At 47.0% G+C, this 24285-nt stretch overlaps 2 protein-coding genes across 2 annotated transcripts; both read left to right on the plus strand.

Moving 5' to 3' along the window:
- Nucleotides 1-883: 883 nt before the first annotated feature.
- On the plus strand, nt 884-10857 carry med16 (mediator complex subunit 16). The gene is made up of 16 exons (XM_079158458.1): nt 884-1050; nt 2264-2437; nt 3297-3404; nt 3528-3697; nt 3797-4078; nt 4154-4303; nt 4501-4606; nt 4677-4832; nt 6598-6812; nt 7166-7372; nt 7568-7778; nt 8491-8624; nt 9510-9702; nt 10052-10268; nt 10357-10440; nt 10640-10857. Exons 2-16 carry the CDS (start codon nt 2299-2301, stop codon nt 10764-10766), a joined length of 2499 nt encoding a protein of 832 aa, XP_079014584.1. The 5' UTR covers nt 884-1050; nt 2264-2298; the 3' UTR covers nt 10767-10857.
- Nucleotides 10858-19550: 8693 nt separating this feature from the next.
- On the plus strand, nt 19551-23480 carry plppr3b (phospholipid phosphatase related 3b; the record flags this gene model as incomplete). Its single annotated transcript, XM_079157535.1, has 7 exons — nt 19551-19631; nt 19750-19935; nt 20146-20272; nt 20941-21136; nt 21215-21272; nt 21645-21818; nt 22089-23480. The coding sequence occupies 7 exons, from the start codon at nt 19551-19553 to the stop codon at nt 23478-23480; spliced, it is 2214 nt and encodes a 737-aa protein (XP_079013661.1).
- Between the last annotated feature and the right edge of the window lie 805 nt (nt 23481-24285).

The following is a 24285-nucleotide window of genomic DNA, read 5'->3' on the forward strand; positions in this document are numbered from 1 at the left end:
TTTATAACAGTACATGCTGATAGTGTTACACATATTACACACAGTTTATAACAGTACATGCTGATAGTGTTACACATATTACACAGTTTATAACAGTACATGCTGATAGTGTTACACATATTACACAGTTTATAACAGTACATGCTATAATCAGTGGTTCTCAACTCATTTCCTTTAGATTTATTGCATTCATGAGGCCGTTCAATGACATTTCACAACGTGTCCACCCTGTTATTTTCATGTTTTATGAAAATAAACACATTATTTTCACAAGCTAGCAAAACCTTTCGTGTGATTCCTTTATAAACATATGAGAGACAACTAGTAATGTTTGAAAGTTTGACCAGATATCTTTGTTTAGATTTTATGTAGAAAAGAAACTCTCGCAGATTTTATAGTGAAACTAATATTTTGCCGTAATTTCATTATTATCCAAATACTTTCCCATTAGCTAAAATATATTGTTGAGAAAGTGACTAAATAGCTTTCTGAAAATGTACATTTGATAATCACCATGTAATTACAATGTTTTTACTTTGAATGTGTCCATGACAGGGTGGACATGTGTTGCTGTTTCCATGTACATTATCTGCTTGAACTAAACAGGCTTTTCAACGGTATAAGATTTATTGCCAAGAAGCTTTGTTACAACAGAGAAATAATCTACCAAACACAAATTTCCGAACTTTTTGTTCGATGTTTTTATATATGTGTGTATATATATAGTATATGTATCGGAGGAGCCTGAAAGACTCTGCTCAGGGACAATAGTTTCTCCATCGCCTGTAGAGGAGACTGCCCTCCCGCCGCCATCTTAGAAAAACACCATGTATTCTAACGGAGATATTTACAGACAGGCTTCTGTAGAGACAGCCCGTGAGCGGAGAGGTCTTCTCAGTTTAAGTGAATGAGCGATAGAAGGTTTGTTTGGTAGCGCCCCTCTACATCAATATTACAGTTAATATTCTGCTCTTCTTTCATCGTCTTATTTTTAGAAGATCGGTTTCTCAAAGAAGTTCGTTTTATTTGGAGCTGGAGCCAAAAAGTGAGGTAAGTTAATATTAGCAGCTAACGTTAGCCGCTAACTACATAAACACAGCGCGAGACCCGCCGCGTCATAAAACCTTCTGAGACCCGTGCCAGGTCTCTTAATTGTCATTTCCTCGCTCCTCGATCCTCGCTCGAACCGGAAGTTGTTCTGCTCCTCCATATTGACGGCCGTCCCAAAGCTCTTATTTAGCTCTGAGGAGCGAGGATCGAGGAGGGAGGAGGGAGGAGGGATCTCCGAGGAGCCATAAGCGAGGAACCACGAGAACAGACTTCCAGGAAGTGTTTTAAGGGCCGACACGCCCCCTCAGTGTTCATCAGTCATGTGATTGGACGCTGCAGTTGATCGGACTGATGACGTGTTTCAACACGTAAACAGTGAAGATCAGATTAAACTCTAGTTTATATTTGATCTGTTCTCTGGTTTAGATAGATGTTCATTGTAGTCTGAACAACAAAAGAACCACAAACAACTTCCTTCATTTATAGAAAGATTAGTGTTTTCATGATGTTTCCTCAATAACTTCATGATGAAAGGATTAAAGTCAGAGATCTTTACATCATTGATCATCATTTCATTCAGTCACGTGAGGATCATTCAGAGTTTCATGATTTTCATCATTTAAGAGAAACAATCATCATGTTCTGGTTATTTCATAATGACGTCACACTTTAAAAACGTACAGACGCAAATATTCATAAATAAGACGAAAACATTCCACCGTAGAAATGATCCTGATCTCATAAACACAGTTTAACAGACTCCAGAGAGAAACTCCTCCAGTGATGATCACTGGAGAGAAGCTGGTCCTGGTCTGGTGGTTTTGGTGTACAGCGCTCTGTAGCTCCTCCCAGAGGGGAGGAGGTGAACAGCTTGTGTCCAGGGTGTGAAGGTCTGCAGTGATCTTTCCAGCCCGTCTCCTGACTCTGGAGGTGAACAAGTCCAGGATGGGGGGCAGGCTGGAACCAATGATCCTCTCTGCAGACCTGACGGTCCGTTGTAGTCTGTTCCTGTTTGGTGGCCGATCCAAACCACACCGTGATGGAGGAGCAGAGGACAGACTGGAGGATGGTGGAGGAGAACAGAATAATATACAGATAAAGGTCGTTTTATGGAGTACATTATTTTAGTATGTTTAATGTAAAGAAGTCACCTGTTTCTTCTTACCTGTTGTTTTTAAATGTGACCAGCTGTGAGTCACCTGTGTGTCTTCAGGTGAGACTTCCAGCTTCTTCTTCTGTGGTTAAAACATGGAGTTGGCGTACGTGTGTGAGTGGGAGAAACGACCAAAGAGCACTCACTGTCCGTCCATCCCTCTGGTCTGTTCCTGGTCCTGTAGGAACCTGGTGGCCTTCACCACCGACCTGAAGAGTGAGGACGACGACAAAGGTGAGCACCTGCAGCACAGACACACCTACGATACACCTGCAGCACAGACACACCTGCAGCACAGACACACCTACGATACACCTGCAGCACAGACACACCTACGACACACCTGCAGCACAGACACACCTACGATACACCTGCAGCACAGATGCACCTGCAGCACAGACACACCTACGATACACCTGCAGCACAGACACACCTGCAGCACAGACACACCTACGACACACCTGCAGCACAGACACACCTACGACACACCTGCAGCACAGACACACCTACGACACACCTGCAGCACAGACACACCTACGATACACCTGCAGCACAGACACACCTACGACACACCTGCAGCACAGACACACCTACGATACACCTGCAGCACAGACACACCTACGACACACCTGCAGCACAGATGCACCTGCAGCACAGACACACCTACGATACACCTGCAGCACAGATGCACCTGCAGCACAGACACACCTACGACACACCTGCAGCACAGACACACCTACGACACACCTGCAGCACAGACACACCTACGACACACCTGCAGCACAGACACACCTGTAGCACACCTGGAATGACTAAACCAAGTCAGCTGACAGGATTAATACAATAAAACATATTTTTCTACTTCGGTAACAGAAACTGATCCTGTAAGAATCTGTGAGGTTCAGTTTTCTTTCTGTTTTCACTGTTTTACGAACTGTGTGTGTGTGTGTGTGCGTGTGTGTGTGTGTGTGTGTGTGTGTGTGTGTGTGTGTGTGTGTGTGTGTGTGTGTGTGTGTGTGTGTGTGTGTGTGTGTGTGTGTGTGTGTGTGTGTGTGTGTGTGTGTGTGTGTGTGTGTGTGTGTGTGTGTTCCAGATGTTAGTCACATGATCCACATCATCGACACTGAGCACCCCTGGGACGTTTACTCCATCAGCTCTGGGCACACTGAGGTCATTTCATGTCTGGAGTGGGATCAATCAGGTAGGATTTACCTCACAGTCTGTTTATTGATCTGTTTATTGATCTGTTTGTGTGTTTATTGATCTGTTTATTGATCTGTTTATTGATCTGTTTGTGTGTTTATTGATCTGTTTGTGTGTTGAGGTTCAAGACTGCTGTCTGCAGACGGTGACGGACAGATTAAGTGTTGGTCGATGTCGGATCACCTGGTAAACAGCTGGGAGAGCGTCCTCTCCAGCTCTCTGGACGGAGATCCAATCGTGGCTCTGAGCTGGCTGCACAACGGAGTGAAGCTGGCTCTGCACGTTGAGATGGTAACACAGACAGACACACAGACAGACAGACAAACGCTCCAAACTCTCGTATATATCAGACAGTTAAGTATATAAATCACGTGTTTCTTGTGGGTTCAGTCAGGTTCTACAAACTTCGGTGAGAAGTTTTCTCGGGTGAAGTTCTCTCCGTCTCTGACCCTGTTTGGTGGTAAGCCGATGGAGGGCTGGTTGGCGGTGACCGTGAGCGGTTTGGTCACCGTTTCGTTGTTGAAGCCGGGCGGCGCTCTGCTGACGGCCAGCGAGAGTCTCTGCCGGCTGAGAGGACGGGTGGCGTTAGCCGACATCGCCTTCACCGGAGGAGGGAACATAGTGGTGGCGGCGACTGACGGCAGCAGCTCGTCTCCCGTCCAGTTCTACAAGGTCAGAACCTTGTTGTCATAGTGTTCTCTGACCATCATTGGTTCCAGTAACAGTAAACAAGTTCTCCGTGTTCAGGTGGTGGTGAGCGTCGTCAGCGAGAAGTGTCGCATCGACACAGAACTGTTACCATCTCTGTTCCTGCGCTGCACCACCGACCCTCTGAGGAGGGAAAAGTACCCGTCTGTCACCCACCTCAAGTTCCTCACCAGAGAGAACTCTGAACAGGTAACAAGGAGAACCAACTTATAACAGGGAGAACCAGAGAGAACTCTGAACTTACAACAGGGAGAACCTGGGGAACCAGTAGAACCACAGAGTTCTCTGAACAGGTAACCAGTAGAACATCAAGAACAGACCAGAGAGGAGTTGGTCACACAGAACTAAAGAACCTGACAGAACATCTGTGTGTGTGTATGTTGCAGGTTCTGCTGTGTGCGTCCAATCAGAGCGGCAGCATCGTGGAGTGTTGGTCTCTGAGGAAGGAGGGACTTCCTGTTAACAACATCTTCCAGCACCGCTCACCAGTTGGTAAGAGACCACACTGGTTGAACTGGGTTAATGCTGGATGTTTGACCTCTTACCTCTCTCCTGTGTCCAGTCGGAGAGAAGCAGCCGACCATCTTGAAGTGGAGGATCCTGACCACCACCAGCGACCTGGAGCGAGTGTCAGCCGTCGCTCTGCCCAAACTCCCCATCTCCATCTCCAACACGGACCTGAAGGTGGCGTCAGATACCAAGTTCTGCCCGGGACTCGGTGAGAGCTCTGTCAGCTGTGTTGGTCCTGGTCTGAGGATCGGTTCTCTCCTGTGTTGGTACTGGGTCTGAGGATCGGTTCTCTCCTGTGTTGGTCCTGGTCTGAGGATCGGTTCTCTCCTGTGTTGGTACTGGTCTGAGGATCGGTTCTCTCCTGTGTTGGTCCTGGTCTGAGGATCGGTTCTCTCCTGTGTTGATCCTGGTCTGAGGATCGGTTCTCTCCTGTGTTGGTCCTGGTCTGAGGATCGGTTCTCTCCTGTGTTGGTACTGGTCTGAGGATCGGTTCTCTCCTGTGTTGGTCCTGGTCTGAGGATCGGTTCTCTCCTGTGTTGGTCCTGGTCTGAGGATCGGTTCTCTCCTGTGTTGGTCCTGGTCTGAGGATCGGTTCTCTCCTGTGTTGGTACTGGTCTGAGGATCGGTTCTCTCCTGTGTTGGTCCTGGTCTGAGGATCGGTTCTCTCCTGTGTTGATCCTGGTCTGAGGATCGGTTCTCTCCTGTGTTGGTCCTGGTCTGAGGATCGGTTCTCTCCTGTGTTGATCCTGGTCTGAGGATCGGTTCTCTCCTGTGTTGATCCTGGTCTGAGGATCGGTTCTCTCCTGTGTTGGTCCTGGTCTGAGGATCGGTTCTCTCCTGTGTTGGTCCTGGTCTGAGGATCGGTTCTCTCCTGTGTTGGTCCTGGTCTGAGGATCGGTTCTCTCCTGTGTTGGTCCTGGTCTGAGGATCGGTTCTCTCCTGTGTTGGTCCTGGTCTGAGGATCGGTTCTCTCCTGTGTTGGTCCTGGTCTGAGGATCGGTTCTCTCCTGTGTTGGTCCTGGTCTGAGGATCGGTTCTCTCCTGTGTTGGTCCTGGTCTGAGGATCGGTTCTCTCCTGTGTTGATCCTGATCTGAGGATCGGTTCTCTCCTGTGTTGATCCTGGTCTGAGGATCGGTTCTCTCCTGTGTTGGTCCTGGTCTGAGGATCGGTTCTCTCTTGTGTTGGTCCTGGTCTGAGGATCGGTTCTCTCCTGTGTTGATCCTGGTCTGAGGATCGGTTCTCTCCTGTGTTGGTCCTGGTCTGAGGATCGGTTCTCTCCTGTGTTGGTACTGGTCTGAGGATCGGTTCTCTCCTGTGTTGGTCCTGGTCTGAGGATCGGTTCTCTCCTGTGTTGGTCCTGGTCTGAGGATCGGTTCTCTCCTGTGTTGGTCCTGGTCTGGGGATCGGTTCTCTCCTGTGTTGGTACTGGGTCTGAGGATCGGTTCTCTCCTGTGTTGGTACTGGGTCTGAGGATCGGTTCTCTCCTGTGTTGGTCCTGGTCTGAGGATCGGTTCTCTCCTGTGTTGGTCCTGGTCTGAGGATCGGTTCTCTCCTGTGTTGGTCCTGGTCTGAGGATCGGTTCTCTCCTGTGTTGGTCCTGGTCTGAGGATCGGTTCTCTGCTGTGTTGGTCCTGGTCTGAGGATCGGTTCTCTCCTGTGTTGGTCCTGGTCTGAGGATCGGTTCTCTCCTGTGTTGGTCCTGGTCTGAGGATCGGTTCTCTCCTGTGTTGGTCCTGGTCTGAGGATCGGTTCTCTCCTGTGTTGGTCCTGGTCTGAGGATCGGTTCTCTCCTGTGTTGGTCCTGGTCTGAGGATCGGTTCTCTCCTGTGTTGGTCCTGGTCTGAGGATCGGTTCTCTCCTGTGTTGGTCCTGGTCTGAGGATCGGTTCTCTCCTGTGTTGGTCCTGGTCTGAGGATCGGTTCTCTCCTGTGTTGGTCCTGGTCTGAGGATCGGTTCTCTCCTGTGTTGGCAGGTCTGGCTCTGGCCTTCCATGACGGCAGTATTCAGATCCTCCACCGTCTGTCCCTCCACACGATGGGGGTTTTCTACGGTTCCTCCTCCGGTCAGAGACCCGGAGACGAGTCCGCCATCAAACGCCAGAGAACCGGAGGCCCGGCGCTCCACTTCAAGGCCCTGCAGTTCTCCTGGACTTCACTGGCACTGGCCGGAGTGGACAACCATGGGAAGGTGAGCTCACACACCTGAGTACTGGTGGTCAGAAACCTGTTTGATTATTATTATAACTTCATTATTCTGCCCAAAATAAATGGTGATTAACGATATTAAAACTGCTCTAAAACATGCAGCGATCACCCGACATTATGTTGTGACTTTCATGGGACTCACATCTTTTAGTAGAGAACATCCTTTGAATCTTAAACACGGTAATTACAAGTGTCCATGCTTAAATAAAGGATCAATAACAACAGTGTGATTTTGTTCTTTATAATATGCAGACTTTGATGAACAATAAACCTTCAGGGTGAGTCAGATATCAGCGTCTGATTCTAGAGTTTACTTCCCTGTTGTTTCCTCCTCAGCTCCACATGCTGCGAGTGTCGCCCTCTATGGGTCAGGTGCTGGAGATGAACACGACGCTGCGCCACCTGCTGTTCCTATTGGAGTACTGCATGGTGACGGGCTACGACTGGTGGGACGTCCTGCTGCATGTGCAGCCCACCATGGTCCACAACCTGGTGGAGAAGCTGCACGAGGAGTACATGAGGCAGAACCAGGCACTGCAGCAGGTCAGACTGGAGCAATGACTGCTATTCTATTTAAATACTGGTTTTACATTCACTTCATCATTTGTTATTTAAAGACCCATCAAAGGAACTATTTCTGATTCTGCAAATTCAACTGCTTATGGGCTTAAACTGAGATTCAGCAGTAAACTCCACTTCCCATGATGCCTCAGTGTAGCTGTATGATGTGTGTCTCAGGTTCTGGCCACACGTATCGTGGCAGTGAAGGCGTCTCTCTGTAAACTCTCCACGGCTACAGCGGCTCGAGCCTGCGACTTCCACGCCAAACTTCTGCTGATCGCCATCAGCTCCACCTTAAAGTCTCTGCTGAGGCCGCACGTCCTCAACACACCTGAGAAGAGTCCAGGTGACCGACTGACAGAGATCTGTGCCAAGAACATCGACACAGGTGAGATAGCTGAAGGACAGGTGAGATACCTGAAGGACAGGTGAGATACCTGAAGGACAAGTGAGATACCTGAAGGACAAGTGAGATACCTGAAGGACAAGTGAGATACCTGAAGGACAGGTGAGATACCTGAGGGACAAGTGAGATACCTGAGGGACAGGTGAGATATCGAGGGACAGGTGAGATACCTGAAGGACAAGTGAGATACCTGAAGGACAAGTGAGATACCTGAAGGACAGGTGAGATACCTGAAGGACAGGTGAGATAGCTGAAGGACAAGTGAGATACCTGAAGGACAAGTGAGATACCTGAAGGACAAGTGAGATACCTGAAGGACAGGTGAGATACCTGAAGGACAAGTGAGATACCTGAGGGACAGGTGAGATACCTGAAGGACAAGTGAGATACCTGAAGGACAGGTGAGATACCTGAGGGACAGGTGAGATATCGAGGGACAGGTGAGATACCTGAAGGACAGGTGAGATACCTGAAGGACAGGTGAGATACCTGAGGGACAGGTGAGATACCTGAGGGACAGGTGAGATACCTGAGGGACAGGTGAGATATCGAGGGACAGGTGAGATACCTGAAGGACAGGTGAGATACCTGAGGGACAGGTGAGACATTGAGGGGCAGGTGAGATATCGACGGACAGCTGAGATATGGAGGGACAGCTGAGGATGCCCACTGATTGATCACTGTGTCTCCTCAGATATTGATAAGGTGATGATCAATCTGAAGACGGAAGAGTTTGTGTTGGACGGCCCCCCCCTTCAGTCCCTGCAGCAGCTCATCCAATGGGTGGGAGACTTTGTCCTCTACCTGCTGGCCAACCTGCCCAACCAGGTGAGCTAACGACAACACTACTAACGACAAGTAATGTTCCTTCATCGGCAACTTCAGGTGAGTTATGAGGAGGATTTTCCCCTCCACAATACGAAGTAAAAACAAAACGACTACAAACAGACAAAACAAACTCAAAATGACCAGGAAGAGACAAAGAGAGTTATCCATAGAGCATAGAACTGGAAAAGGGAACCAAGTAGAACCAAAAACGTACCAAGAAACCACAGAGAGGACTAGAACCTAAGAAACCACAGAGAGGACTAGAACCTAAGAAACCACAGAGAGGACTAGAACCTAAGAAACCACAGAGAGGACTAGAACCTAAGAAACCACAGAGAGGACTAGAACCTAAGAAACCACAGAGAGGACTAGAACCTAAGAAACCACAGAGAGGACTAGAACCAAAGAAACCACAGAGAGGACTAGAACCAAAGAAACCAGACAAGACTAGAAACCACAGAGAGGACTAGAACCTAAGAAACCACAGAGAGGACTAGAACCAAAGAAACCAGACAAGACTAGAAACCACAGAGAGGACTAGAACCTAAGAAACCACAGAGAGGACTAGAACCAAAGAAACCAGACAAGACTAGAAACCACAGAGAGGACTAGAACCTAAGAAACCACAGACAGGACTAGAACCTAAGAAACCACAGAGAGGACTAGAACCAAAGAAACCACAGAGAGGACTAGAACCAAAGAAACCAGACAAGACTAGAAACCATAGACAGGACTAGAACCTAAGAAACCACAGAGGACTAGAACCTAAGAAACGTATATCTGACCTTAATGGACAAACCCACTAAAGTTAAAAGCTTGTTTCCATTGTGGTCCTCATAAGAAGAGTAAGACCACAGACCTGATCTGTGTTCTCTACCCCCACAGGGCTCCCTGGTCCGGCCTGGTTTCGGCTTCATGAGAGACGGATCCTCTCTGGGTCTTCTGAGGGAGATGTTGGTGATGATCAGGATCTGGGGTCTTCTGAAACCAGGATGTCTTCCGACGTTTACAGCGACCTCAGACAACCAGGACAGCATGCAGCTGATCTTCAGACTGCTCACCAAGCTGTGGCTCTGCTGTAAGACGTGTTATTGATCATGTTATTGATCACTTAGACTCTACTGATCATGTTATTGATCATTTAAAGACTCTACTGATCATGTTATTGATCATTTAAAGACTACTGATCATGTTATTGATCACTTAGACTCTACTGATCATGTTATTGATCACTTAGACTCTACTGATCATGTTATTGATCATGTTATTGATCATTTAAAGACTCTACTGATCATGTTATTGATCATTTAAAGACTACTGATCATGTTATTGATCATGTTATTGATCATTTAAAGACTCCACGGGTTACATGTTATTGATGTTACAACCTGTTAAGTCACCTTGTTCACTGACTGTCTGTTTCTCAGCACGGGACGACGGACCCCCCCAGGACCCTGATGAGACTCTGATCGATGAGTGCTGCCTGCTGCCCAGTCAGCTGCTGGTTCCCAGTATGGACTGGCTCCCAGTTAATGATGGCGTCATCGTCAAGCTGCAGGGTAAACACCCGCTCAGGCTGCAGTTTGGAAAAGCCTCGTCTCTTCCCGGAGCAGGTTCTACTGCCCCGCTGGAGGTCTTCACCAGGTAACACACCTGGACTCTTTGAGGGGCTGCTGGTTCAACACACTGAGATATCACATGTACAAGTAAACGTGTGTGTGTGTGTGTTTAGGAGTCTCGGCTCTCAGAAGATGGATAACCTGCGTTGTGTCCATATGGGCGTCTGTCCCACTGAGGAGAGCAAGGCCTGCACCAGGTGAGTCCACGGGAAGTGATGTCATAGCACACTCACCTGTTTCACCAGCTTCAGGTGTTCTAGGAAACAGGAGTACCTTTAAAGGAACCTGAACACATCACACACAACATTTACAGCTCTAGATGCTCTAATGTTGTGTGTGATGTGTTCAGGTACCTTCTTAAAGGTTAAACATGTTAAATGTCTGTGATGTGTTCAGGTGCGGCTGCGTGACGATGCTTCGTTCTCCAAACAAGACGAACGCCATGAAGCAGTGGGAGCAGCGCTGGATCAAGAACTGTCTGTGTGGAGGTCTGTGGAGGAGGATTCCTGCAACGCTCACCTGAACCACCAAGACCTGAACGCATCACGTATCACGTTCCTCTCCAAATTAACCTGTAAATAGTTTGTTTTGTATTTTACTTTGTAATAAAACTGTCAAAATAAAAGCTTGTTTTCTTCCTGATGTTTATTTATTGTCTTTTAAAATGGAAAATTCAAGACGATCAATGTTTTCAAGTCAAAGTATTTAAGTTGAATTTCTTCAGAAAATAAATAAACGTTTCAGAATTAAACTTTAGAACACCTTCCTACGGAGACAGTTTAGCGTACAGCGTGTCGTCCAACGCACTTCTCAGGAACGAATGTCATGAATGTTACACACATGTTAAAGAACAGAGTGGGCAACAATATCCTGGAAGCCATTTTTACACAATTCTACACAACTAATATTCCAACCAGAAGATTTACCACAATATCACGTATTGTTCACCATGAGTCCACCAGCTACGCACTCCACTAGCTAAAAGCTAACACGGACAACCAATATATCAGAAAGCAAGACACAGATTCCAGAGATATCTTCAGAATTTCTCTCCATGAAACCATTACAGAGATACAGCCAACAAGCACCAGAACAACACACCGCTTCACCGCTAACAATCATAAATGCTCCTCACCTTTACGCTGTATCATGAACACAAAGGCATCATTTCCCAGTTCTGGAGCTAAAGAAATGGTTCTACGTATATCCTGTGTGTCTGTGTGACACTTTCCGTGATGACGGCTTTTATAAGGCTGGGGACGAGGGGGGGACGATTTGACTTTCGGCGTATCGGATTTTATGCTTCATGAGGGACGGCGCAGTTTTAATTCTGACTGGCTAACGATTCTGTCAATCAATATGTTGTCCCAGCTCAATTCTATAGACTCTGACACGTCGAAGGAGGGTTCTTTGGCTGAAATCGACCAATGGGCTGCTGAGTTAGGCCTGCATAGACACATGGAAACTGGAATTCTGAACACAAACAGGCTCAGAGAGGATTCAGGCTCTCAAAATGAAGCCAAACTGCTATATTTGGATGTATTGAACACTATTAGTAATAAAACAAGTGAAATATATAGTTATATAGTATATTAAATTACAATTACAGCTGGTTCCAAAATGACCGTTTTGGTGACCTCGCCTGACCTCTCTGTACTAAAACCTCTCTAACTTTGTTCTGCTTCACTTTATCAAAGTCACGATTTGCAGAGAGACTGTTGACATGTTGTGCTATGATTTGGGAGAAGTTTAAACTTTCAGCTGCATCATTCCAAAAAGATAATAACAATAAAAATGCTTTTTCTTTCAGGCAAAACTGAAACTTTTCAATTTGAGCTGTGTGCCATCTTCATTTACTCTTAACCGGTAATATATACACTGACATTTACACATCCGAACAAATCTCACAAGTGTTACCTTTATTATAACATCAAAAGTATTCAAATAGACCTTGTAGTTCCAGAAATACTCTCTTTAGTATGGGTATGACATTTTCGAGCAGAGGCCTAAAAATAGGGCTCGGGCCCCAAAGGTTAAACATTGAGACACTTTGTTGTGAAACTCTTCACGTCATGAAGGTGTTCCTGTTACAGACGCCATGTTGGTTCTGATGACGTCATAGTTTAAACATTGAAGAGTCATGCTGCACGCTGAGAGCCTACCTCCCGTGTTGGAATACAATAGGAATACGGTGGACATTTGGTCAAACAGAGCTGCTCTACTGGAGTCCTTGTTCTGTGATGACTGTTGGTGTGTTTTTTGAACTGTTGGCATCTGTTGGCCGGCCTGTGGTCGTTGCCAGATGGCGCGGCTTGTTTTCTGTTTTTGACATCGATTTCATACAATGATTTCATACACCGCCCCGCAGCTTCATGGTTCCAGCCAACAAGGTTTATAGCCCGCTGCCAACAGACCTCACTACATCCATAGAGGTTGGCGCCGTGGTTTCAACGTGGAATCAGGAAACAAAACAAACCTAGAAGTCATCATCGGAAACATCGCAAGACTACCCAATACTAGGCACAATGGGAAACATGGAGTGCATCGCAGTGTATTACGGAGCTCCCTCACTAATAAATCCCTCCTCATATATGACCATATCCTGGGCAAAGGGCTTGACTTCATGTGCCTAACAGAAACCTGGCATAATGAAGCATGCCCCCCGGCTATAACTACATGGAGAAAGCCCGCAGCTCTGGTTGTGGTGGTGGACTACCCATCATGCACCGGGCTGAACTGAAACTGTTTCCTCTATGGAATGCCTTCAAATGCAAACCTCCATATTCCATGACAGTGCTTCTCATATACCGTCCTCCAAAACCAAACCCATCTTTTCTACCTGAGATCAGTGATCTGCTTACCTCACTCTGCACTATGTCAACTAACATTGTCATTGTTGGTGATTTAAATATCCATGTCGATGCTTGAGTGTCTTGGCCTGCAGCAGCATGTTGAGGTTCCTACTCACACCAAGGGACACACACTGGATCTTGTTCTCACTGACTCTGCTCCCATCAGTAACCTACAGGTTTATGATCTCGGTGTGTCCGACCACAAGGTGGTCTCAATGGCCTTGACTTTTGTGCGGCGTACTATTAGACCTAAGCGTCAAACGTCTCTCCGGAACTGGAAAAGCATTGACTCGGCCACTATGGATCTCCAGCTCATCACCTGCCAGCCTCTGCATCAATGGATGAATTAGTGGAACTCTATAATACATCCCTGAGCAGTGTTTTTGATCTCCATGCCCCTGGTTCACACATGAGCTGCGGAAAATAAAAACAGCTGGGCGTGTTCTGGAACGACGCTGGGCTCACTGTCCATAAACAGGCTCTCCGTGAGCATCAAAGGGCCTACTCCAACGCCCTTAAAGATGCTCACAGTACTATTCCAGCTTCATCAATAAAAACCCTGGCAACTCTAAACAGCTTTTTTCAACCATAAACCATCTCCTGAAGCCACAACCATCCTCTTCAACTGAGGCTACAGAGGAGCAATGCAACAGCTTCATTGACTTCTTCAGATCCAAGGTCAACAACATTCGCTCTCTGATGTCCAGCTCTCCATCTATGCTTCCCTCTGACACCAACACCTTATCTGCGAGTGTGCTGTCTCCTCTACATCTCGCTGAGGTTCAGGAGAGCCATGTTGAGGAAATCCTCAGAAAAAGGAAATCCTGTACCTGTACCCTGGACCCCATTCCTACCGGTCTGCTCAAATCACATATCCCCACTCTCAGTCCTCTCATCACTAAAGGTGTTAACCTTTCCCTTCAGTCTGGCTGTGTCCCACCTGCTCTCAAGGTTGCTGTCATCCGTCCCCTCCTCAAGAAGCCCACCCTGGACCCGGAGGTTCTAGCCAACTACAGGCCTATCTCCAACCTTGCCTTCCTGTCCAAAGTGTTAGAGAAGGTAGTTGCTTCTCAACTTCAGGACCACCTCAAACAACAACTTGTTTGAAAAATTTCAGTCAGGATTTCGTTCAGCTTTGCTCAGGGTGACGAATGACCTGCTGATGACAGCCGATGCAGGATCACCCTCACTCCTCGTCCTCCTGGACCCGAGTGCTGCATTTGACACAGTGGATCACACGATCCTCCTAGAGCACCTCCACACCACCACTGGACTACCAGACTCTGCACTCGAGTGGTTTCAGTCCTTTCTGCAGAACTGAATATGTCTCACTGGGAAGATGAAAGTCCAGACCGCTCCCTGTCTCCTGTGGTGTTCCGCAAGGGTCGGTCCTCGGCCCCGTGCTCTTCATCACATACATGCTCCCCCTCGGTCGTGTCATCAGCAGACGTAGGATGTCTTTCCACCGTTATGCTGACGACACACAGCTCTACATCAAAGCCGCCCCGAGCCCCTCTGCAGCCATGTCACGTCTCACCGCCTGTCTTGGGGAGATAAAGGCGTGGATGAGCAGCAACTTTCTCCAGTTAAACAGCAGCAAAACCGAAGCCCTCCTTGTTGGCACTCCACACCAGGTTCAGTCATCCTCCATAACTCATCTCACCTTCGACGGTCAGGTCATCCCCTCTCCTCCACAGTCACTAATCTGGGAGTTAGGTTTGACCCTCACCTGACCTTTAAAGACCGTATAAGACACCTGTGCAAAACCTCCTTTTATCATCTCAAAAACATCTCCAGACTCCGCCCACTTTAACCCCGTCAGATGCAGAGAAGCTCGTCCTCACCTTTATCTCCTCAGGACTGGACTACTGTAACTCACTCTACACTGGGATCACTGGCAAGAGCATCCAGAAGCTGCAATACATCCAACACAGCGCTGCCAGGATCCTGATGAGAGTCCGGAGGTATGAGCACATAACACACACACATAAATGCATAAATGCACCTCCCTACCTACAAGAACTCATCACTCCCCAAACCTCCACCCGCACCCTCTAAATCACTGTCAGTTATTTATTGTGTTTCTGTTCATTCACTGTTTTCTATTATGCTTATGTTTACTATTTTTTTTGTTTTTCTAGTTTGTTTTAACGATGTTTTAACGATGAACCAGAGTTCTCTTCTGGATCCTCAGGACTGGATCTGATCTGGACCTGGTTCTGGACCTGGTCTGATCTGGACCTGGTCTGGGTCCATTCATGAAGAGAGAGTTGAGCTTCATGAACAAACACTTTAATAACATTTAATAACATTTTTACATATTTAAAATCTGATCTTCAGTTTATGGGTAAAAATACTTCATGAGTCTCAGAGGACGAGAACAGCTTCATCCATTCATAAAGATCAAAGATATATAAATATATATATTTATTAAGAATATTAAAATCAGATAGAGCTGCTTTAGAGGAGAACAAATCCTCATGTCTGTGGCTCGGAACCTGGAGGCACTGATCACCTGCCATACACACACTGACACACATAATACACACACACACACTCATACACACACACATTGTGCAGCAGCAGCAGATCTCCGCCAGCAAACAGAAAGCGGTTCCAGATCCGCGTTATTTCAGGGAGAACGGAGCCTGCATCGGGACCATCGGAACCAGAACTGAGCCGCTGTAACCCGAGACCAGCAGGCAGGTGTGTCCGGTGTCACGGCTCGTTAGCGGGTCCGGTTCTGCTGCTGGAAGACGAAACGTGATCCGAATCAAAGCGGATCGATGGTCTGAGGTGAGAAAGACCGATTTCTACTGTTTCTACTGAGCGCGTGCGTGTGTGAACGTCTCTGTGTGTGTGTGTGTGTGTGTGTGTGTGTGTGTGTGTGTGTGTGTGTGTGTGTATGTTCTGCGGAGCAGCAGATTAACTGAAGCTGCATCCGAGCCGTTAGACAATAAATCGGGATTTACCACCGAGCCGGATCATGACTGCAGTCCTTCAGGCTGCAGGGACCGTTTACAGACAGGTGGACAGACAGACGGCTGTCTGCCCACCTGTCTGTCCACCTGTCTGCCCACCTGTCTGTCCGTCTGTCTGCCCACCTGTCTGCCCACCTGTCTGTCCGTCTGTCTGCCCACCTGTCTGTCCACCTGTCTGTCCACCTATCGGTTTGTCTGTTTGTCCACCCGTCTGTCTGTCTGTGATCTGATTGGTTGGATATTAATTGGCAGCAGGAGATGAAGCTGAGTTTGATGTTCAGGTGTCAACAAGATACAAGAGGAAGAGGATGAAAACACCAGCGAGACATCAATGAGACATTAGTGAGACATCAATGAGACACCAGAGAGACACCAGTGAGACACCAGAGAGACATCAATGAGACACTAGTGAGACATCAATGAGACACCAGAGAGACACCAGTGAGACACCAGAGAGACATCAATGAGACACTAGTGAGACATCAATGAGACACTAGTGAGACATCAATGAGACACCAGAGAGACACCAGTGAGACACCAGAGAGACATCAATGAGACACTAGTGAGACATCAATGAGACACCAGAGAGACACCAGTGAGACACCAGAGAGACATCAATGAGACACTAGTGAGACATCAATGAGACACTAGTGAGACATCAATGAGACACCAGAGAGACACCAGTGAGACACCAGAGAGACATCAATGAGACACTAGTGAGACATCAATGAGACACTAGTGAGACATCAATGAGACACCAGAGAGACACCAGTGAGACACCAGAGAGACATCAATGAGACACTAGTGAGACATCAATGAGACACTAGTGAGACATCAATGAGACACTAGTGAGACATCAATGAGACACCAGAGAGACACCAGTGAGACACCAGAGAGACATCAATGAGACACTAGTGAGACATCAATGAGACACTAGTGAGACATCAATGAGACACTAGTGAGACATCAATGAGACACTAGTGAGACATCAATGAGACACTAGTGAGACATCAATGAGACACCAGAGAGACACCAGTGAGACACCAGAGAGACATCAATGAGACACTAGTGAGGCATCAATGAGACACTAGTGAGACATCAATGAGACACTAGAGAGACATCAATGAGACACTAGTGAGACATCAATGAGACACTAGTGAGACATCAATGAGACACTAGTGAGACATCAATGAGACACCAGAGAGACACCAGTGAGACACCAGAGAGACATCAATGAGACACTAGTGAGACATCAATGAGACACTAGTGAGACATCAATGAGACACTAGAGAGACATCAATGAGACACTAGTGAGACATCAATGAGACACCAGAGAGACATCAATGAGACACTAGAGAGACATCAATGAGACACTAGTGAGACATCAATGAGACACTAGTGAGACATCAATGAGACACTAGTGAGACATCAATGAGACACCAGAGAGACACCAGTGAGACACCAGAGAGACATCAATGAGACACTAGTGAGACATCAATGAGACACTAGTGAGACATCAATGAGACACCAGAGAGACATCAATGAGACACTAGAGAGACATCAATGAGACACTAGTGAGACATCAATGAGACACTAGTGAGACATCAATGAGACACTAGTGAGACATCAATGAGACACCAGAGAGACATCAATGAGACACTAGTGAGACATCAATGAGACACTAGTGAGACATCAATGAGACACTAGTGAGACATCAATGAGACACTAGTGAGACATCAATGAGACACTAGTGAGACATCAATGAGACACTAGTGAGACATCAATGAGACACCAGAGAGACATCAATGAGACACTAGTGAGACATCAATGAGACACTAGTGAGACATCAATGAGACACCAGAGAGACACCAGTGAGACACCAGAGAGACATCAATGAGACACTAGTGAGACATCAATGAGACACTAGTGAGACATCAATGAGACACTAGTGAGACATCAATGAGACACTAGTGAGACATCAATGAGACACTAGTGAGACCTCAACGAGACACCAGTGAGACATTTGCACAAGTTGCTCCTGCAGATTGTCCCTGTGGTCTCTGAATGTTAGTTAGTCCTACATATATATATATATATATATATATATATATATATATATATATGTGTATATATATATATATATATATACACATATATATATATATATATGTGTATATATACATATATATATATATGTATATATATGTGTATATATATACATATATATACATATATATATGTATATATATACACATATATATATACGTATATATATATATATATATGTATATATATATATATATATATATGTATATATATATATATATATATATGTATATATACACATATATATATATATATATGTGTATACATATATATATATATGTATATATATACACATATATATATACATATATATATATATATATATGTATATATATACACATATATATATACATATATATATATATATATATATATACACATATATATATATATATATATATTAGCTGTGAAAAATAACGCGTTAACCCGTTATGATTAAATTACAGGATTAATTCGTTATTTTTTTTTAACGCATTTAACGTATGCGCAGAATGAGCTTCCAATATCCCATAATTGACCGTTCGCCCCCTTAGTTACTGTTGCTACGTCGACATAACTCCCAGGACTGTGAACCCTAAAGCATGGCGAGGACGGGGACCAGCGCTATATCCATCAGTGTCAGTGAGACTGTTTGGAGTAATATCTCCGCGATATTCTCCGGATCAAGGCAAAGAGACTGCAATATGCAGTGGAAGGATATATCCAAAACATTAAGATCACGAAGGTGACACAACAATAATGGAAGCAAAAGCATACAGGTCTCAATCCAAACATGTCTAATGCAGTCAGACGTTAGCTGCTATCCAAACAAACTAATGTAACAGACTGTCTCATGTTTGTCCTTTCTGGTGTTGAAGATATGTCCCATCAGGGTTGCCGTAGAGAGGGGGCAATTCCCGCCTCTAGGAAAAGGGGCGTAAACGTAAACGGGAAGACGTTATGGTTTCACCGTAGCACTACCAGCCTAAAGTACCATCTCAGCGCTACGCATGCGTTGGTCGGTGAGGGGAGTTTAAGTGGAATGCGCCAAACCACCCTCACTGAACAACGTAGTTCCCTCACTAAGTCTGCCTGGGACAAGTTGACGAGCACAGTTAACAAATGGATTACAACAAGCTGTAGACCGATTAATATTGTTGAGGACGAGGGGAAGTTGTGCGAGTGGCAACGGGGGACTCGAGCATCAAAGCACCGCAAAGACGCACAATAATGAGAAAAATCGGTAATATGTGATTAATCATGATTAATCCACAGGAACCTGTGATTAATTTGATTAAAATTTGTAATCATTTCACAGCCCTAATATATATACATATATACACATACAGTGTCTGTGTGTGAATGTGTGTGTGTTGCAGCTCCATCAGGATGATGATGAACTCTGAAAAGATGAAGAAGAAACCTCCAAAAGACAGTTTGACTCTGCTGCCATGTTTCTACTTTGTGGAGGTGAGAACGACGATGATGATGATGATGATGATGATGATGATGATGATGATGATGCGGGGTTAAAGGAAACGATGGATGTGGGCGAGGGTAAAGGTCTGAATGTTTGATGTGGTTGCAGCTACCCATCGTTGCTTCTTCTATGGTGTCTCTGTACTTCCTGGAGCTCACCGATGTGGTCCAGCCAGCTCAGGTCGGGTTCCGCTGCCACGACAGAGACCTCAGCATGCCGTACGTGGACGGAGGAGACGAGCTGATCCCTCTGCTGATGTTGCTCAGCCTCGCCTTCGCCGGACCGGCTGCCTCGGTAACACACACACACACACACACACACACACACACACCCATCAAGTGTGAAGATAAGACTAAAACCAAGACCTGACCTAGGACCTGATCTACATGGTATCTGGTCTCATCAGGTCTTTTATGGTCCTGTTGTGTTTTGGTGGGTCTCAGGTCTCAGAATGTGTCCTGGACCTGAAGCCAGAGCTGACGGTGTGTTTGTTTTGTGCATCAGATCATGCTGGTTGAAGGTCTGATCTACTGTCTACAGTCCAGACTGAAGCTCCGTCGACCTGAAGGAAGCATCAACGCAGGAGGCTGCAACTTCAACTCCTTCCTGAGGAGGACGGTGCGCTTCGTAGGTACGGCGCTGACTACAACCACCAATACACCTTCAGCTACACCTGCATTCCTCACTCCTGTCTGTCTCTCTTCAGTCCTCACACCTGTCTGTCTCTCTTCAGTCCTCACACCTGTCTGTCTCTCTCCAGGTGTTCAGTCCTCACACCTGTCTGTCTCTCTGCAGGTGTTCAGTCCTCACACCTGTCTGTCTCTCTTCAGTCCTCACACCTGTCTGTCTCTCTCCAGGTGTTCAGTCCTCACACCTGTCTGTCTCTCTGCAGGTGTTCAGTCCTCACACCTGTCTGTCTCTCTTCAGTCCTCACACCTGTCTGTCTCTCTCCAGGTGTTCAGTCCTCACACCTGTCTGTCTCTCTTCAGTCCTCACACCTGTCTGTCTCTCTTCAGTCCTCACACCTGTCTGTCTCTCTCCAGGTGTTCAGTCCTCACACCTGTCTGTCTCTCTGCAGGTGTTCAGTCCTCACACCTGTCTGTCTCTCTCCAGGTGTTCAGTCCTCACACCTGTCTGTCTCTCTTCAGTCCTCACACCTGTCTGTCTCTCTCCAGGTGTTCAGTCCTCACACCTGTCTGTCTCTCTTCAGTCCTCACACCTGTCTGTCTCTCTTCAGTCCTCACACCTGTCTGTCTCTCTCCAGGTGTTCAGTCCTCACACCTGTCTGTCTCTCTGCAGGTGTGCATGTGTTTGGTCTGTGTGCGACGGCTCTGGTCACTGACATCATCCAGCTGTCGACGGGTTACCACGCTCCGTTCTTCCTCACCGTCTGTAAACCAAACTACACTCATGTGGGCGTGTCCTGTGACAGAAACGCTTACATCACTAAAGACATCTGCTCGGGTCACGACCAGCACGCCATCATGGCCGCCAGGTGAGTTACCTGTTCAGGTCGCGTTCAGTGATTAACGTGATGTTGATTCAACGTTCCGCTCATCTGTTGTTTTTACAGGAAGACATTCCCTTCCCAGCATGCAACTCTCTCTGCCTTTGCTGCTGTTTACATTTCTGTGAGTATGACTCATCTTTGTTCAAACCAACACAACTTTATTTAAAATGATGCGAAGAGATGAACACAAAGAAGCTATGAAGGGTTTAACATGTACATGTATATATATATATATATATTTCAAGATGTATATTTAAATTCATCTCTGACACACATGAAGATAAAGTCGTGAACACCGGCTGAATATCTATTATCAGAATCATTATAACTGTGTTATAACTGCTGTTAACAAGAACCTGATGTGTTTAAAGTGTTTAAACCAAATGTTATTACACTAAAAGTGCGCAGTACACTACCTTTGAATTCATTATTGAATTTTGCGCATAACAGAAAATCATGCGATTGATCGTGCTTAATAATTCTTGTGTTTCAGATGTATTTTAACTCGACCATCTCTGACAGCACCAAGCTGCTGAAGCCTGTCTTAGTGTTTGCGTTCTCCATCGCGGCGGCGCTGACGGGTCTGACTCAGATCACTCAGCATCGCAGCCATCCCATAGACGTCTATGTGGGCTTCCTCATCGGAGCCTTCGTTGCCGCTTACCTGGTGAGACATCATGAAAAGAAACATGTTTAAACACTAACCAGGTGAGACCAGGTGAGACCAGGTGAGACGTCACCTTTAAACACTCAAGGAGGAAACAGATCAAACAGTCCAGCTGTGTGTTTCTGTTGCCATGACGACTGCTTCAGGATAAAACTAAAAGTGTGAACTCTTCATCATGTTTCAGACACTGAATACTAATAATAATGATAATAATAATAGTGATCATTAAAGGATTTTCAGTCAACATTTACAGATGATTTTCTTCTTCAGGCATTTCACGCTGTGGCCAACTTCAAGTCCTCTGATGACATCACTCTGACCCCGCCTCCCCCGCAGCCGAAGGAGGACCCTCTGCGAGCGCTGACTGAGCGAGGACACGAGTCCGTCTACAACAAGGGCCCCGCCTCTGCCTCGGAGAGCAACGACGAGATAGCGGCAGCTCCGGCCCCCATGGACCGGCTGGAGGGCCTGGGGCCCCTGCAGAGGGAGAAGTCCTCCATGGGTAGCTTGAAGAGGGCCAGCGTGGATGTGGAGCTGCTGGCTCCTCGCAGTCCAATGGGAAAGGAGACCATGCTGACCTTCAGCAACACGCTGCCGAGGGCTAGCATGAATGTTAATGGGGTGCTCGGGGCTAATTCGGGACCAGAGGAACAGGTGCAGCCGGTGCAGCCGGTCCAGCCGGTGCAGCGGCGTCTGAAGGCCGTGCAGGTTCCCATGGACCCGATGCGTTCGCAGCAGCTGGTGACGGAGTGGAAGCAGAAGTCGATGGAGATGAGAGGTCTGAGCATCCGGGACGAGATGGAGCACGAGTTCAGCGAGGACGGATCCGAGGTGGGCTCTGTGGGGACAGACGACGGGGGGTCTCAGGTCCCCATATACCAGACCGCAGTGCATTCTGGGAGGGCAGCCTCTAGTCGTAACCCCACTCCGCCTCCAGGGGGTGCCAAAGCTGTGGCGACTCCCAGACCGCCGCAGATTCCTGAAGCTGGACCCCCACCGGTGTCCCCAAAGAGCGCCCTGACCCGGGCTAAGTGGCTTGCCATCAGAGAGAAGGCCAGCGGGGAGGGTTCAGGCCGTGGCTCCTCAAACCAGCCCCGACTCATGCAGGTCATTGCCATGTCGAAGCAGCAGGGCCTCCTCCCCTCCTCCTCCTCGGGGGAGAAATCCTCTGAGACCACCTCCACCTGTTCTGGCACCTCCTCCGCCACAGACTCTCCGCACTACCGCCCCCCCTCTGAGCAGCAGCGGGAGGGCTCGGGTATCATCACTGTGGATGCCCACGCCCCCCACCATCCTGTCGTTCAAGCCCAACCCCCTCTTCAAGCCCCGCCCCTCGCAGGTAACGGTAACCCGTGGGAGTGGGGGGGGGCGTCCAATGGGGGCGACCCTCGAGATACCTATGACCTCAACAGCCTGAACCGAGGAGACTCTGCCGCCCGCGGCAGCAGTTTTCGGCCCCACCGATCCGCCTCGCCGTGCACCGCAGTCGGCCACGATCCGACCTCAGCTCACCCACAGATGGAGACGGCAGCAGACGCTCAGCGCAGGGAGATGGCCATGAGACGCAAGACAGCGCTAGTTCTGTTGGATCGAGAGATTCGTAACCAGACTGAACAAGAGAACTATTATAAGAGTTTGCAGGCACGAAGGTTCAAGGATTAGTCTCTTACCTTTTAAAAATAAAAAGCCTTATTTTGAAACTGGTCACCAACAGCACAGACCCCGGACAGCAGTTTGGACCGTGTTGCTATGCATTTCTTGGGCTTCATGTGATGGAAGGTTTTAGCTGTAAGAGATGAAAGTTTCCATCCAGAAGGCTCAGGTTTGATGCTCAGTGGCTCAACCCTCTGGACAGTCTTCTCTCGACATAAAATACGAATTTAATGTGTTAACACTCCTGCAGTATCAGCCTTTACTTGTCCAGTAGTTATTTTGGAATAATTATTCAAATGTTAAAAGCCTTTCATGGAACCCACTTCACAAACTAAAATCCAGCAAACCTACATGAATAATGATGCTTTTGGGTGGAAGTGATGTGAGAACCCTGGCAGTGTTCTGGTCTTATTGAAGTCTGGATTCTGTTTCAGTTAAGGAAGTGTAATGGATGGATGGAGGTCTTTATGTAATAGATGGAGGAGGTGTAATGGATGGATGAAGGTCTTTGTAATGGACGGAGGAGGTGTAATGGATGGATGAAGGTCTTTGTAATGGACGGAGGCGATGTAATGGATGGATGAAGGTCTTTGTAATGGATGGAGGTGTAATGGATGGATGAAGGTCTTTGTAATGGACGGAGGTGTCATGGATGGATGAAGGTCTTTGTAATGGATGGAGGTGTCATGGATGGATGAAGGTCTTTGTAATGGACGGAGGAGGTGTAATGGATGGATGAAGGTCTTTGTAATGGACGGAGGCGATGTAATGGATGGATGAAGGTCTTTGTAATGGACGGAGGAGGTGTAATGGA

The sequence above is a fragment of the Pholis gunnellus genome (genome assembly GCF_910591455.1).
Source record: "Pholis gunnellus genome assembly, chromosome: 4".
In the NCBI taxonomy this organism is placed as follows: domain Eukaryota; kingdom Metazoa; phylum Chordata; class Actinopteri; order Perciformes; family Pholidae; genus Pholis; species Pholis gunnellus.

Coding starts and splice junctions, on each gene's coding strand:
- med16 (XM_079158458.1), top strand. CDS start 2,299: ATGGAGTTGGCGTACGTGTGTGAGTGGGAGAAACGACCAAAGAGCACT. Junction 6,813..7,165: donor GAGTGGACAACCATGGGAAG/GTGAGCTCACAC, acceptor TTTCCTCCTCAG/CTCCACATGCTGCGAGTGTC. Junction 8,625..9,509: donor TGGCCAACCTGCCCAACCAG/GTGAGCTAACGA, acceptor CTACCCCCACAG/GGCTCCCTGGTCCGGCCTGG.